Below are 18,302 nucleotides of genomic sequence, written 5' to 3' on the forward strand. Positions count from 1 at the left end.
CAGACTTCGATCCAGTAGTTACACCATCTATTCAAACGATCGCCCAGCTGACAGATCTGTGACAATCTCCTCAAGATGAAGAAGCAATACAAATAGTGGAACTAATTAATCTCTCGACATATAGCGACGATCGAGATATGGGCGATTCTGAGCTGGAAAAGGATCCCAAAGACACGACAATGATAATTTTGGATCAATACTCTATTAATCACACTTTATATTCTATTGATATTGAACTCTCATGTGAACACATCTTGGACGATGAATTAAGATGTTCTATAAAAACTACAAATACATCAATCATCGGAATCAATCAAGATCAGATAACGCAAAGAAATATCCCTTCAGAGCGTCCCAAAACAACAAGTAACAGAAGCAGAAACCCAATAAGCACCAACGAATGTGAAAAGTTATAAACACATTTGATAGCTTTGACCTTTATAGATACTAGAAAAGCCCAGGAGCAATTTGTGATTTACCTGTCACATTATAAAAAAAACGAAAGAGAGGGTGATCCTAAACACATCAAACATCTTACGCCTATTTAAGGTGATTCCTGAACTAAAGGAGATTCGCTCACAAGACCTAAAATTAATTAGATTTGTAGAGGAGCAAACTTTAGATACAGTTGATATTGAACTTTTGAATCAGGATACGCTGAACCGGATAACAAATATGGCGAAACAGCTCGAATATTTGGGATTTCACTGTGCTCCTGTACAACCTGAGCCTTCAATGTTGCATAGCGTTCAACAACGTAATATACAAGGAGCTAAGGTGAAAAATACCTTTACACATCGTGATGATCAGAACAGTATGATGGTATTGGATAGTGAAGACTCGTACTACCAGCGTGATGAGCGTAGCTCTCACAGATATCATAAACCTTCTTCCAGATGGAACTATGTGAATCATCATATATGGAGAGATATGTCTGACAAATCAGACAAAGAAGAATGTCGCAGTTTGTGAAAACATTAACATTAGCAGAACAGGATAACTTAGCTTGGACCATCTGCTTGTGAAACACGTGCAGTCACAGTCATCTATTTTGAAATATAGCCCTGGAATTGGTGAAGGGTTATAAAATATGCCTTTAAGAAATGTGACTAATAAAACAACCAATATGTGATGGTTTTATAATTTACATGAACCCGGCAGTCCACCAGACCAAAGGTAGACCCTCATCTGGTCTCCTGACCTTGACAAATACCAATTCAGCTTGGACCCCAGTAGTTTCCACAAATTTGAACTCCTAGGTTCAATATACTATTCTGCAGAGGACAGACGCTCAGAAAACCTCTTGGCAGCCAGCCAGCGTGGCCCCCTGATTGGGAATTTTTAATCTATACTGGAACCAGATGGCTATTAATGAGACAACATTCACGGACACTGTTTTCTCCGAGGTTGATAAACTCACAGTTGAATATCGAAATATTGAGTTAATTATCTGCAGAGATCTGAACATACATCTGTTCGACAACCATGGTAATCCACTGAACCAACTGGAATTATCATCAAGGGCCAGAAAATGGACAAAATAAATGGCCTTAAGAAAGATGGACCGAGTAGGGAACCTGCAAAATACAAATAAGTAATTCATACCTACCTGGACCTGTGATGCTTCCAAAGCGATACTTGACTATATATATGTTTCGCCTGGTATTCTGAATGTAATATGCAATACCGATGTAATTCCTACAGAGATGAGTGACCATCAAATAATGACACTCTCATGGTCCGGCTTCAGCTGTCTTCATCGAAATCAAAAACTCCCCCCAATGGAACTTAATGGCACTAGAAATAGGCTATGAATCATGTCGAACCAACTGGTTCACCTTTCAGAGCATTACCAATAAATTGAGATGGAAGGGTTCGAAAAATTAAATTACGAATGGCTTCTTGACCCATATCAACAAAAAATGACCAATAATCCAAAATATCCAATAATACACAATCATCAGTTTAATTTGCAGATTATGGAGAAGAAAAAAAAAATAACTATGCAAACTCCTAAGAGGTTTGTGAAAGAACAATACAGAAGAGAATCGGAAAAAGAAAAGATCTGCAAATAAACGATACCAAAATTAGATAAAAATGACAAGAAGCACTGTATACCAACTGGATGCCGAAGAAATTCTTGATACCCTTAAAAATCGAAATACACGAGATTTATGGAGTCTCTTGAATCCAACTAACAATACCCAACATCACCTTATACAGAACGTCTCAGAACAAAAGTGGAGCAAGCACTTCACTGTGTTATATCGTAAAAGGCCAGGTACATCGACAGATTGTGGCCATACTTACAAAGAGAAATGGAAGGTGAAATGGAATAAGGATGACATCCTAAAGATCATCAACAACTTAAATAAGTCACACGCCCCTGGACCGGACTGCCTAATGAATGAAATGATTAAACAAGCGCCAGAAGTATGGACTGACGTCATGATGCAAATTCTTACTCTAATTAATTTGCACAACCAGATCCCAAATACATGGAAGAAGCCTCCCTCTTATACCCATCTACAAGCAGGGCAATAAGGAAGATCCGGTAAATTATAGACCAATTGCCCTGCTCGATCCATTGGGGAAAATCTTTGGGACCATTCTTCTGACGGAGCTATGTTCTTTTGCAATAAAAACGAAACGTTTTGCAGTAAGACAAACCGGTTTTGTTAGAAAAGTAGGAACTAATGTAAATCTTATCCTGCTCAACCTCATCAAACACGAAGCTATCTAAAAAAATAACTGCAGTAGGGGCAGACTTGGTCAAACTACATCTTGCATTTGATGAAGTGAATCATCAAGTACTATGGGCAAAATTAACAAAATGGAACTGCCCAAGTAACGTACTTGAACCCATCAAATTGCTATATGCGAGCACGAAGATATGGGTCAGACTGCCAAAAGAAGGAGTGCAAACTGCCTTAATTGAGACCTCGAACGGCCTAAAACAGGGATGCCCGCTGGCAGCAACTCTTTTCAATTTATACACCACCGATTTCGAAGACGAAATGAAGTCAACTACTATCAATCCCCCAATAACCAATTCTACTGTGTTACCACTTATGATGTACGCAGACGATATTGTGTTACTTGACAAAACACCTCAGGGCCTTGAACGCAGTCTAGAAATGATGGTGTCCTATCTGGAACAAAACGAGCTAAAAGTCAACATTGCAAAAACTAAATTCATGTCGATCACGAAGATCAGCTCGAAAAAAGCGAAAATTCCAACTATACATATAAAAGGAATCCCACTAACTGCAGTATCCACATTTAAATATCTGGGCATTTTGATTAATCAGTCATCAGATGAAAAAGAATGGGCAGCACACCTGTTGACAAAGACATACTCCCTTGCCCGGCAAGGACATTTCCTTCATGGCAAATATGGGACATTTTCATTCAAGCCAATCATAGCTTTTTACAGAAATAAAGTTGTGCTGTGCTTAACATACGGAAGTGAAATGATGATCTCTCTTTCACCTACTATATGGCCAGAAATTGAAGCCATCTTCTGAAGGAAAATCTTGATGCTACCAACTACGGACGAATCCAAACGCCATCTGTACCAAAGCATTGTCTGAATGAAAGGCGCAAATGGTTGTAATTCTAAAAAATGAAGATTTATCAGTTGAAATGTTAATAAACCGCCCACAAGAGGCAAAGAAAAAAATCATTGCCAATGATTGGATTAACACAATGAATGAAACGTTAAAGTACATGGGGAACTTATCATGTGCCCTAGATGTTAGAGCACTAAACCACCTGCCCAATTATTTGAAGATTTTTCTGGATAAAAACATAAGGAACATCTATCTGAAATTGCGTATGAACATTCAACCCACAAGATCTACACTAACGAAAATAAAGCAATTATCGCCTTTACAACAATATTGCAGATTTCGTAAGAATATGAAAAGTGTCGAAACAATCCATCACATCATCATGGAATGTCCTGATCTCCAAACAGAGAGAACTCTCTGTAGAAACTATTTAAAGATGTCTAACAAAATGATGAGTGCTGAGTCTAGGTGGGCCCTGATCCTTCTAGGCCATGATAAGAACTTGATATTTATCATCATCCAATTTTGGAATAAGATAATGAGTAATGCCGAGACTTTTGCAGAGAAAAACTGACAATTTCTAATGAACAAAAATGAAAAAGCTGATAAGATAAGGAAGTATAAAATGAAAAGGTTCTTTGTAAATTATAACATTTTAATAAAAAAGGAGGCTTTTCTACTTCCAATGTTTGCAGATAAGACACAGTGACCTCAAATAATTTACCCACAATCACACACTTTGATTAAGTAGTGAAGCCAAGATGTTAACCTGTTCTGCAAATTAACCACTTGCCACAAAACATTCAGAGTTTCAGTTGGTACACATGTTTAGGTTTTAGCTTTCAATACCTTAAATAATACTGTTTTATAAAGAAACTTGCAAACTACACAAATCACATTGTAAAGCAACCTGTAATATATAATTCCTTATAGACCTATCTTAAGCGAAAAGAGAATGCTTGTAGCTTTATTTTTCACATTCTGACTGGACGACTAAGAGGGCTATGCTCTTTCTGATGCAGAAAAGAATGACGGTAAATGTGTTACTGAGACAAAAAACAGGAAAACAGGCTTTGCCTCCCTTATACGCATTCACTGTTAAGGGATACAAGTTTCACGGGTAGGAATAAATCAATATCTGCTCATGTGCCACAATATCTATTAAAAAAACACAATTGATTGATCCTCTTTTTCACAAAAACATAAACATATCAATATATTGCATAACCGATATTTTAATGTGCACTGTAAAACAATTCATTCACAGTAGATGGGTGAGAGAATAGGGAATCACACGAGGGGGTTAGTACACCAAGAGAATGTGTGAGATTCTCCTCCCATAGATTCCTAATCTGGATAGATATCCTCCAGCATAGCTTCTCTTGGAAAATCTCCATAGAAAGTACATTACTGGTAAGTAATATTTCCTTCTAGTATCCGGCTAGTGTGAGGACTGCTGGAAGCCCATGAGAAAGAGTGGTAGCCTTATAATGGCAGAGCAACTTGATTGCAAGCAACGCAGAGGCAAACCTATGGCCAGAATATCACAAACGTGGAATTGTAAATGCAAACTGATTGAAAAGTCATGTTAATAATTGTTCATTGGCCAATAAAGCAGATAAATGGGTTCTATGCGACATACTGCTTATCGTTAGTATCCCAGAGAAGCAGATTTGGGATGTATGTCAGAACAAGGTAATGGAATCACTTAGCCCGCTGTATTTTCCTTTCTAGCAAAAGATTATCTGTTCTAGAAAGGTCTATCCAGTGTCTGCCTCTTTCCTTCGCTGTTTTTTCAAAGTATTTGTGCACTTTCAGCAGAAGAGTTCCTATGACCACAATTTATTGTAGGTCAAGTTAACTTTCTGATGGTTTAGACCATTATGACACAATGAACACTTGGGCACTGAAGAATGTGGTTCGTGATTGTGCTGACAGCACAAATCCTGCATCCACAGTCAAAGCAACAATTGTATTACTTTTAGGACTTAAAGTTTAAAAGTCTGAAACATTTCCAAGAGGCTGATTAGTGTTATGTCCATCACATTTAATTGCACTTCCCTCAAATGCAGAAGACTACAGCAAAAACATCCTTTGGCACAAGCTTCCATTTCATCAGATGTAAATCTTAGTGAATTCATAATAGAAAATGTAAAAATCTCCCACCCACGATTTACGCCCACTACATTGAGAATCAGTTCAAGTAATTACAGATGTGCAGAAAAGATAAAGGGGAAACAAGGCTGCATCTCATAAAATAATCTGAAGTAAAAGTAATGACAAATTGCTAGGGAATCATTGGTTTTTGAAGTACTGTAAATACAGTGGTCCTAGGAGTTTATCCATTAAAACCAAGTAATTGTGATGTTATTTTGTCTTAACAAGATGGCTGAAACACTGATGCAAATGTGGGCACCCCATGCCATTTTCTTTTCCGCAGAGGTTATAAATGACATATTGGAACCGCTTCATGGTGGTGAGGACAGTGAAGGATTTAAGAATATGATTGAAATTGATAGAAGGCTACATAGAAAATAATTGTTTGTGCTGGTAGCGAGGGGCGTGGATGCGTGTACGTGTGTGTGTAACCAAATTCACAAAAGGTACCCCAGGCTTGTGTGTGCCAAGTGCATAGGCAAGTCAGCAACATTCCAGGGTTGTGGGGGGTGAGATAGTCTCAAATGTGCACCCCAGAACCTTGAACAATATCTTTTCATAGGCCCTGCAGAATCGTCAAGCTTGAAGTGTACCAGGGCAATGGCTGTCGTGTTTGAGAGCACATCACTGGTTCACAATGTGCCTGATCACCTCAATCAGAAGACAGGCAGGCATGGGTCTTGTGAGAAACCACAAGGTGTCTCACCCGCTAGTCCCCAGGGGTTTCTCTCTCAGGTGGCCAGGGCACGGCCATTGCCTTTGGATCCAGACCCTGGGAGTGGACCAGTGCGGGAGGATCACCTGGGTGAGGGGTCTTCGGGGAGTGGGAGTGGGACAGTGGATGGTGAGACGCAGTATCCCTTCCCCTTTAACACGTTTTCCCATCCTACCAGGTAGGATATTTAGGAACTTTACCTCCCCCCTTTCCCTTCAGAAACACAGCCTCTCTGGGAGAAGACAGACTCACACCAGAGCATTACACCTGGAATGTCCCAATACTGTGGTCAGGCAGAGTCAGGCAATTATTGTGAACGACTCACACCTGAATTCCATTAAGCTTCCCAACACAGATAAAAGGCGGAGCACAAGAGGACACTCTGAGCAAGCCAAAGCACACAAAGGAATAGTGTTTTCCAGACAGCAGCTGAACAAGGGGAGAAAGGCGGCAAACTGAGAAGGGAAAGCAAGGAGGGTGATAGCCTTCACCTTTCCACAGACTAACCGTTACTTTCCAGAAACCTTCAGATTGTAAAGCGTAAGGCCAGGAAATCAGACTAAAGAGTCCTGCGTTGTGTGTCAAAAATACCAGGGCCCTCCTGCATGATTGGGCGAGTCAGGGAGGAGCTTCAGCGGCTGTGGTACCGTCCTTAGCTCCAGGATCAAAGCAGCACCAGAGAAATCAACACAGCCAGTTAGTTGGGAGTCCGATACAAGACCAGTCTGTGTTGAAGTCAAGGTTGCAAGCAGCACATGGTATGAGGAACACAAGAGCAAAGAATTAAAGTGTGTTATGAAAGACAGAAGTAAAGCTCAATTGCTGATGGATGTTTGAACTCTAATGTGAGATCGCAAAGGTGCAAAATAAAGTAACGGAGTGGTCCGGCACTGCGGGTGTGCTCAATCGAAGGTCTCTGTAAGGTATCCAGCCAAGAAGTGGCAGAAACTAAAGTGGAAGATTTGCAAGACCATTGTGTGAAGTGAATCGAAGTAGTCCTGCAACGGTTTAAGCAAAACCCATTGCACATTTGAAAATGTTCAATTTTGATATAAAGAAGAAAACGTAGAAAGTGAGAAAACATGGTCTGAACCCGAATGAGGGAGACCAATTGTGAACATTGTGCTAAAGGGGTCTCAGCCCAAACTAGGGAGATCTATGATCCAAGCCCAATCGAGGGAGACTAAATGTGAACATTGTGGTAAAAAAGGGGTCCAAGCTCAAAGCAGGGAGACCCATGATGAACACTGGAAGCGAGAACTTGTGACTGTGAAAATCCTGATAAGAAAGAAACTTTGGTGTTTGTTTGGCCCTCTACAGTAAGAGACTTTTATTGGAAAAAGGCTTTGGCGGAAGGCCCTGTTACCTATTCTTTGAACCGTATCCTTGTGGCAGAGAAGCCAGAGTGGCTTATTTTATAGCACTCTCTTGTTTCACATCTAGATTCACACCAAATATAAAATCCAGTACAAACATTTCTTTCTCCATGTGTTCCTATTCCAAATCTTTCAGCAAACAAATTGGGTGACCCAGTTACAATTATTCCAAAAAATTACCCCAAACTGCAATGACACCATGTGTATGATAGTTTTCCCACAGCCCTTGCGTGTTAAAGCCTTTGATAGCAAAGCTACACTGGGCCTCGTTACAAGTGTATAGGTATTAGAAATGCTAATTCCTATTAAGGCGATTACAGTTAATATCAGTGGCACCTGTGTAATGTTCACCCTATAATGAGTTGTATGGTTCGTACACATTCTGAAGTTCGATAGGAGCGGAGTGTGAGGCAGAGTGTGTTCGCCCGTGAGACTTTGAGGACTAGTCTCTGTGCTTGTGGATCTCGTTTCAACTTGAGTCCCTTTTTTCTGTTTACTGTGGAGACGCTTGTGCTGTGGAACAAAGGCTCTACATTACCTCATAGCCGCCACACGGAGCGTGAGCGGAATGTGAGGCAGAGTGTGTTCGCCCGTGTTCGGTAAGTGGAGTTTGAGTGGCCCCACCCTCCACGTAAAGTACTCCTTATTGTTTCTGTATGCCCTTGAACTCTGGTTCATTGACCATTTTTAAGTCCTTTCAAACCTTTTAGACAAACGACTTTTCATTTACCTGAAAATGAACTGTAGTCATGCCTGGTAAAACTGTTACTAAATCAAAACATTATATTCTACAGAAAACCAAACCCTATGGTAAAAGCTCTGGTTATTGCTGTGAAGATTGCGATATTCCAGAAACTGAAACACGTAGTAAAACCAGGAAATCGTCTATCCACGTTGTTTCAAAAGGCACTAACACTCTTCCCGTACTGCAGCCAGGGCAAATTATTGCCTTTTTTAAGCCTGGAGCTGAGAAGCTAGCTCCTGTGGAGACGAATTTTGAAGCGTCGCAGCGCGAGGCGGTTGCTATGATACATCAAGCTCCCCTAAACTCGGGCTGCAATTCTCCCTTTTCCTTTTCAACAGGCGCGATTGATAATAATTCGCTACTGGACTTATGCTATCGCTTATGCGGTTCTAATCGAGCAGCTGCTGAAGCTGCAGAAGCTGAAGCAGTATTGAATTCGTCACCCCCTGATGTTACCCACGAACCACCAGAAGTCTCTAATCATCATGAGACGAATTCTCAGCATCTCTCTAGCACACCGTCACTATTTCCAGCTAGTCTACCGCAATCTCATCAGACTTCTACGATTTCATCACATCATGAGGCAACTCCTAATGACCCATCTATAGATCAGGGGAAATCCATTAATGCACCCTCCAAAGAAGTGAATAATGCTGAAAACAACTCCTTACCCTCATTGGGCATGATGCATTTTGCAATGAAACTCTTGATAAAATTGTGCGACCAAACCTATTTTCAAACTCAACAAAATGGGGAACTGCTAAATACCCTCATGTCTTATCATAATGAACACAATGTTGGTGGTGAAATAAATGATCCAGTTATAAGTACTGCTGATCTAGAGAAAGCATCGGATCATGTTCCAAAACAAGTCAGCTTGAAGGCTTCTTATAATATCATTGAGACACCCCTTTCTTACCCTACATGGAAACAACGAAGACTGATACAAAAGAAACAAAGAAAGGGAGCTGCGAAAAATGCAATTCCAACTAATACCATTGAAATATCTGATGCTAATTGTCCACCTCTTAACTCTACTACTACCTCTATGGATAATCGACAACGCACTATTAAACAACAGCGTAAGAGTGTAAACCGGAAGAAAAGGAAACCACAACAAAAAATTGGAACACTTACCAGCTGGCTTATAAACAACTGCCATAATGAATCTCAACCCAACGAAGAAGCAGAGGATGAGGTCGATCAACCTTCCCTTGAAGTACTTGACGAATCGACTCGACCAAGAGCGTCAATTAAAAAGAAAAAAGTGACTATGCAAAATAATAATGAAGCAGTTAATACATCTTCTTTTATTATTGACCCTAAGATGGTGGTAATAAGCAAACTTGTTGATAAAAAATCTAAGAGAACAATCAATAGGCCTTGTATAATAGATTTGTTTTATAAAATTACAGCACTTTGTATTCTTAGGTCTAAAGACTTTGACTTTATAGAACCAACTAAACGCCCATTTGGAGGCATTAGTCGTATTCATTGTGTTCTACCTACTACAGCATCTTTGATAAGAACACAAGCTGAGTCACTAGAATTTCTTGGGTATGATCTTGATTTACCGATTCCAGTCTGTGTGAATACAAAGCCCTGCGACCAATGCAACCATAACTCTAAAGTAGAAAGCTGTAAACCCCTGAAGCAAACTGTTTCAGTTAGTGAAAACCAGGCCGGATAGAAGTGGCTAAAGAATATGCTTGGTCAACTTGAAAAAGCGAACCCATAAGAAATCAAGGTTGCCTCGTGGAATACACGAGGCCACTCCCACCTCCTCAGTTCTGGTCCTTCACTTGATCTTAATACCTCTTTTCCAATGTTTATGCTGCAGGAGACATGGCTTCTCAATGATTACTACATTGATACTCATCAGATTTTTCAAAGACATGCAAAAAAAGGCAATTTTGTTCGACCCTTTGGTGCCCTTCTTATTGGAGTTTTGCATGATTTCTTGGTTAATGTTATTCCTTTGAACTCAGAAGTTGATGATAATATGCTGGTCGTTCAGATGCGACTTAAAAATCTAACCTCTGCACCTAACATGTTAATCATCAATATATACGATCCTCCAGGAAAAGATTTGACAAATATCATGCATGAAGCTATTGACTTCATTCTTGCCAAATGGCTACTTATTGATGGCAATAATGTGAGTTTGCTTTGTGGAGATTTTAATGCACAATGTGGGGTAACAATGATGAAATCTGTTTTTGAGAAAATCAAGGAAACTAATATTATGGTTAAACCGAAACAAAATATTAAAGGGAAGATGTGGTCTGATTTCATGAAAAACTGGGAGATATGGCCGCTAAATGGTTGCACTGCCAACAACAATCCGGGTATATGTACTTGGCAGAGTGGTTCTAACTCTGCCACACTTGACTATATAAGCGGAAATATGCCAGCTCTGGAGATCATTAATGATTTCAAAATTAAAATTGGGGAAAAGAGGAGTTACATCAGGAGGAAGTTCCTGCATTTTTCTGTTGGGAGATTATACTTCCAGGCGTATATGCTGAAGGAAAATCCTTCTAGGTTTGTAACTCAGAAGCAGGAGGACTGAAAAAACTGGAGGTAATGGCATTACCTCCTGTTTTTGGTGTTACTTCCGAGCTCGTAACGGTGACATATTTAGGAATAAAGGTACTGATTTTTTGAAAAGGTAACATACTCAAAACCAAAGAAAGAAAGAACAATATTATTTTCATAATTTATTTATAAAAATACGTTTGTGGAGATCTGTTCTACAGATTATGCACACTTTGGCAGGGAAATACACTTTTAATGCTTTTGAACACAAAACGTGCATACTTTTCATACACTGCGCCCTGTGAAGTAAAAACCAGCATGTGCTTCTGGTGGCACCCACCAGGATAACATTTTGGGAAGGGACATTTTCTTCATAAATATGAAGCATTTAATGTTCCCAATGCTTCAGTACCACACCTACACATTCTAAACAGGCTACTTATTACGCTAATGAAGGTATGTGGATGTAGTACGGAGAGCTGTCGTCTTCTCAGTCATCTCAGGTGGAAAAGTTATTTCTTAAGAATCTTCCATGTGATAAAGGTTAAACTGTTTTAAACGTCACAAATCGGGTGTGTAGGCAATTTTAAACAACCTAGTTTAAGCGTGCATATTTTTCAAACACATCCTATGTTGTGTTCATTCCAGATAGAGTATAAAAGTACTTAACACAATGTAGTTTCTGCAAAATGAGAATAGGCCGTGCAGCCAAAACACACTTAATGGCATTTATGTGTGCAAAATAATTTCATAACTTTATGGTGGTAGCTAGAAATGCTCTCACACGTAATGAAACAAAATTGAAGAATATGATAAAAATAGGACCCTTGACAAATACACCTATTCTTTCTAGGTACTTTCACTCTATAATAACAGCAGAGCCTCTAAAGGGAACTCACCTATTATAACATACTATTGGTAAAATGCCATTTGGGCCCCGGCACCATAAACAAGTAAGACCACACTTCACTTGCTCATGAAACATAGCCAGCTTCCAGCAAGGTGTTCTTTGTCAGCAATAGGACTACTGAGTAAGTTGCCATCAGCACTTTCTAAACCACTGTACTGGCAAAATGCATTGCACTAAAGCTCCAGCCTCTGCAGCCTGAAACCTAAGCGTACAAACAAAGCTCAACTATTTGATCCCCTCCTATTTCATGAAATACATTTAACAAAATGTACATACGTTTATGCCTGAAGCTACTACAGGTGGAATAGGTCTTTGAGGTTTGTTGTACAGGTCTTTACAAATACATTTTGTATGTTCACATTTATACCCTCTAATGCTGTGCTAAGTTCCTAATGGGCTAACTACCCTTTCCTAGAATCGCCTACATTAATTAGCACATGTCCAAGTTTATTTAATAATGTGTTCTACAACTTTTTTTGGATGCTAAAGACTATGTTTAAATGTACTCTATTTTATCTACCACCCTGTAATACACAATGAATGACTGTCCACACATACCACATTTTGAGAAGCAACTTTAACCTGCTGTCGATGGTTAAAACTTTGCAATTATTGAAACATGTGTCATTATAAGAATAAACATTCGAGATTGACTGTTTTGTACATTTTGTCTCGAACTTAGACAATAGTACCTATACATAGTTCATAATATGTTAGTGATTAATAGGGCAAACAATGAGAACATAATTCATCTTACAAGGTCATTTTCTTCTCAAAGTTGATGTTCTTTTTTCAGGCTGTTTAAAAGTACTTTGTAATGCGAGCATGTTTCACACTCACAAAAGTGAACATTACAACACATCTACAATTAACACATTTCACAAAACTCTCAAAAAGCATAAATATGCATGTATTTTGTACAATAAATCACAAGTGTTTCTATACAAAAGTACAAGCTTGATGCTTAAAGTAACATAACAGGTTATGCTCTTTGTGATTCCACCTATGAACAAATTCCAACATTAAAATATCTCTAAAGGATAAACCTGTGTTTACAAGGTACTACATGTAAGGAACACTGAATTAAATTGTCCTTATAAGGTTACTGTGGTCAAACTCCTCAAAGCATAGGAAATCATTTTCCAAATACAGACTGAGTGATCATAACCTGGAATACGACACTGGCCCAAAGTGATCAGACCCGAAACCCAGAGAGTCTAGGATTTGACCTTGGAAACAATCCTGGGAAATGTATAGAGAGACTTCCTCCTACGGTGTTCCACGTACAAAGACACTAACTTCCCACAAAAGGCTAGTGGTTGCATTTGAATCAAACAGGAAAAATTGTTCCTCATTCCAGAGGACCAACAACAACCAGGATTTGATTACAGCAGAACATGTCTGTGCATATCAACGTAAATGAGACAATTTATAAAACCACATCGCCTTCAAAATAGCCTGAAAACAGAAATACCCACTACTGCAGGGATCATAATCATTTTGGTATTTTGTGTATTTAGTTTGACATTACCCGCCATGCTAATATTGTACTGCTCTGCATTATATTGTTTAAAGTAATAACAATAAGTACAGTTAAAATATCCATGCAGAAAACTGCAAGGATATTCTGCTGCCTGATAATCAAATGGGATATAAAAAACAGAAATCTCAATGGATATAAACAGTATGGACAATATGAAAAGATGAACATTCAAAAAATAAATGAATTACTTCTGGGAAGAAGATTGTACAGTTACAATAGCAGTAGTAAGAACAACCTGAGACTTGTGAAGTCTCAGTGGTATTGGCAAGAAGTTCGGTATGGATCGGTCTAACCCTGTTTAGCCAACCAAACCTCAGTAGTTTGTTCATGCAGGAATATGTGCAGTCTAGGAAGTGCACCTTTGTTTGATCAAGCTGAATTAAATGACAGTGCAGGTTTAATGCGTGTGTGATATATTTTATAGCTATTTGTAAGGGTTAGAATAGTACATTAACATAAATATTTCTAATGCCAATTGGTCGATGATGCACTACTGTGTGATGTGGCATACTCTTCATATTTCTAAACTTTAATATGAGATTAAAAAGACCAGCTCTTGTTCAATTTAATAATAACTTGGATATGCTTATTGTCCACACCATGGCCTTGGTATCCATGTTATATTGTAGGTATTCTAATTCACTGTGGCCCTGCTACAATAACAGTGCTTATCATATGCATGCAAGGAAATCTGAAACATTGAACTTGAAAAATAAAACACAGAATGACAAATATATTACATCCTTCAGAACAATTCATTTGAAAATACAATAAATACGCGTTTTACATATGCTTAGACAACCACAACGATGTGTCTATGGATAGAGTAAGTTATACTTATTGTACTAGTTCCATATGAAATTACTACTATCCTACGTGTCCTTGTGACCCGCTATACAACTCTACAGGTATTTTGTACAAGAGGTGAAACGTGGACTAACAAGTTGGTTGAGTGGTTTATGTACATAGTCCAACTACAACAGATGCATTGTATTTCATTTACATCCATCAGAATAAAACCAGTGCAGTACTGTGAGTACACAATGGTTTCTAGAAAAGTGCGTTTTGCAAACAAATGAAAAATGAAGTGTGTATGTATCAATAAAATAAATAATATTGAGTAGCAATAGAAATGAACTGATCCCCAAGTCTTCCTTTCACATGATCATTTAAAAGGAATTGTTTCAGACGAAACAAAATGTCTTTGGCATTACCCATCTGTTTGATAACCAACACTGTCTTCTTGTTTTAAAAGTTCAAGATCCACCATCAAGGATGAAGAGAATTATTGCAGCGTTGCATCCTTCATCTTCAAACCATCTTCCTCTTAAGAGCGTATTCTCATTAGACAGGAGCACCTGCTGAAGACCTTCATGTGTCGCAAGAGTGCTGTTTACATTAGGTCTCGTGTTTATGCAATCTTATTATCAGAAGACTGACCACTGCTAGTGTTCCTTTCACTGAATGGATGTTCACAGCCCGGGGAAGCAACTATTTGAGCAATTTCCAGTTTTTCAGAATGTGAAAACACCAAGTTGATATTGGTGGTCTGCCATCCAATGGTGTTTCATTTGTAGCTTCATCACTTGCCAAATGTGCCTCTTCATCAATTTGCTTATTTGCCTTTGAAAGTGGAAATCCTCCGAGGTAATCTGTAATTATAAATGGCATTGCTGTTAAAATTGAAGGTCATTAGATTTTGTTAGTGCAGAATCTTATACATGATGAGCATGCATTCTTATGGATCCATGTCAAACTACATAAGCTAAAATATAATGAGTCCAATTATTAATCTCAGAAGAAAGACAGTTCAAATATCGACCTCCAATGAAATCAAGAGAAGTCTATGTCACAATGTCTACTACTCCTTTTACAAAATATTTCATTTGAAAATCACCTTTTTGAAAACGCCCTGCATTATTATTTAATTATACATTTCAAGTTCAATTAAGATGGTATGGGACATGTTCTTTACAGATTTATTTTGAAATGGTGTCCGTCATGGATCTTGGCAGAGTAGTGTGGATTTGTTTACAGTCATCAGCGGGGTAGGGGCAAGAGACCCCATGAAACCCTCTGTATTCAGGCTCAACCCTGAATAAGTGCTAAGTGTTTTGAACATTTTCTTTTTTATATACATATATCTATAGTGACAAATATTTGTTAAAGGGACAATATGATTATGGTACCCCAATACACTATATGGAATCGCAATGGAAAAAAAACAATGTTAAAGGGGCATTATGGATGAAGCACAAGAAAACAAATCCCAAACAATTTGCCAATTATGGTTTCTAAAGTAACCAATACGGTGTTGTTACTGTCGTAAAACACCTATAACTCAGCCACACTAGGCATGGCTCATGATGCCACATGTTTTTGGGAGGATAGCTCAGGGGCAACGTGCTTGCCTTGGAAGCAAGACGACACAGAGAACCACAGGTTCGATCCCCGGGTCCGCGCTTAGAAACCTCTGGGTATTAAGCATGTTATAAATAACCTATCATATCATATCATGTTTCAGTACAATTGAGGTATTTAACCAAACTCTGAATCAGATGTCAACAACAAAAAAAAACGATTTAAAAAAGTCCTTATATGTTTTTATATTTCATGTGATGGCCAAGAGAATTTTTTTAATGATTTTTTTAACATTTCATGTGAAGGTTCACGCAACAAATATATGCCAACAACTGTAAAAGCGAAATAGAAAAACGGAATTTCCAGGAGAATTAACTTGCGGAGAGAAGTCATGAGCAGCACATGGCAGCAGGTGAGTTATGGTTGTATTATGATGGCTATGACGGAGCTTTGGTTGCTTTAGAAACCATAACTAACATTTTGAGGGATAATGCATAGGTTTTTATTAGGGCAACTTAAACATTCTCTCCATTTAACAATTTTCTTCACTGAATTCCAATGACTTTTAATGTTATCCAATGTCATATCTACAGTATCCACCCCCCATTACACACTTAACCTTATTGGATGCACATAGACCACCTGCAGCCACTTTGCCCCCTTTGTGCCTCAGTGGGCAACTGGCCATGGTCCGGCCCCAGACCCCAGCACTGCCAAGCAACATTAAGTAGCCTCAGTGCCTGGCCTTGGGCTGCATGCAGTGGGCACTTTAACCCATTTCGGGTCAGTAGGACACAGGCTATGGGTGAGGTGGGAGCCACAAAAACATAAGGTACTCCACAATTATCATTCACTGGCATAGAAAAACGTGGAGAGCCTAAAGACAACACAACACAGCCACTTTGTATTAACTATTTATTTCCATAGAAACCATGAGGCGCTATTAGTGGGCAAACCGACACTGATCAGTTTCACCGAGCAGCCTGACCAGACTACCCGATTGGCAATTGCCGAAAAGCCCTCGCAGGCGATATATGGATGCCTGACACGCTTGAAAGAACTACATAGTTTACCGGCGCTTCACCCATACGTCGGTGCAGACGAAGCCAACTGACAAGCCTAGTCTGCTTGTACAGATGCCACTTGTGCACCACTAATGGATAAAGAAGTAGTGAAGGTCGTAACCAGGGAGCAGTTTTTAAGTATTAATTAGCCGTTTACCAACAGGTTGTAATAAGATTGAGGCAGATGACAACTCGCAATTTCAGCGCATGCATTCCATTCCTTGGTCTCAACAGTTGATGGCCCTAAGTGCATCTATGTGCACTTCCAAAATAAGGCTTCCCCTGTACCGGCGCGCCACAGTGGTCTTCGGTCCTCCTGTAGGCACGTTGAGGCTCTGTTTTATAGATGTGCCCTCCCCTTGGAGTTCCTCAAAGTTTTACCAGGTTCCATTCACCACTCTCACTACAAACAGACTTTCTTTTTGCCCTGAAGTAGGCTTGGCTCGCTGACTAAGAGAGAGCCAATGCAACCGACACTCGAGTAGCATATTTGCCAATTGGAAATCAACTCAAAAAGATGTGTGACTAACTTCCATCCAGAACGATGTAGCTTTGTTCTGGCCAGGAGGTTTTTTGATGTTTAACAGGCAACTTTTTACACTGATGTATGGCATTTTGAGTAACTGCTGCCAGTCGATCGCAGCATCTCACTAACCATTCTGTTTTTTCGCTTGCCTTTTCACTTGTTTTTACTATTTTTTGTAGAAGAAAATGCTCTCCCCTTTTTGTGTATACCAATCCTGCACACACAGCCGTCTATGCCTCACCTGGCATTACATCGTGTACAGGTTAGTTGGTAATTGAGTGTCTGAAAAATTGCGTGTATGTGTTTTGACTGTGAGAGTATGGTTTCGCGAACAATGATGTGACAAGTTATATGACTTGAGATATTGTGGCCACATCAGTGATTAATATGTTATGTTGCTTTCCCTCTGACTAACCAATTATGAAATATGAACACTGAACAAGAAATATTTTTGTAATGAATAATCAAATGGTCTTGATTGACACTTAAATAATAGTTAATACAGAGGGGCGTTGGAGTTTTCTGTTTCATGGGTGGAATGGGAGGCAGGCCATAGACCATAACCCAGGCTGAGCCAATCCACAGATAATATCTGGATCTATGAACTGGGACTCAGACCTGGCACTGGATCTGTGGACCCGTTGTGAAATCGGCTGTTTTTCGATGGCATTTTGCTCCCCTCTGTCACCCGAATCCAACCTTGATTTGGGTTGGGGATTCGACAAGAGGGGCTGCAACATGCCCCTTTTCAAATGTTTGCAGTGCTGGGATACAAAAACACTATCAGCACCAGAC

General features: G+C 39.3%; 1 protein-coding gene across 6 annotated transcripts in view; it reads right to left on the reverse strand.

The window, feature by feature from the left end:
• Window positions 1-11,272: 11,272 nt before the first annotated feature.
• The window catches only part of PLCE1 (phospholipase C epsilon 1), a 3,624,599-nt gene continuing 3,617,569 nt past the window's right edge, over window positions 11,273-18,302 (reverse strand). For 4 of the 6 annotated variants that reach the window (XM_069611343.1, XM_069611341.1, XM_069611340.1 and 1 more), the window contains one exon: window positions 11,273-15,208. In XM_069611343.1, coding sequence (XP_069467444.1) covers window positions 15,048-15,208 — 161 coding nt within the window. In that variant the 3' untranslated portion in view covers window positions 11,273-15,047. The remainder of the gene's footprint in view (window positions 15,209-18,302) is intronic. The other 2 variants (XM_069611342.1, XM_069611345.1) reach the window with 1 other exon arrangement.

The sequence above is a fragment of the Ambystoma mexicanum genome, chromosome 8 (assembly GCF_040938575.1).
Source record: "Ambystoma mexicanum isolate Mex_15411 chromosome 8, UKY_AmexF1_1, whole genome shotgun sequence".
Taxonomy (NCBI): Eukaryota; Metazoa; Chordata; class Amphibia; order Caudata; family Ambystomatidae; genus Ambystoma; species Ambystoma mexicanum.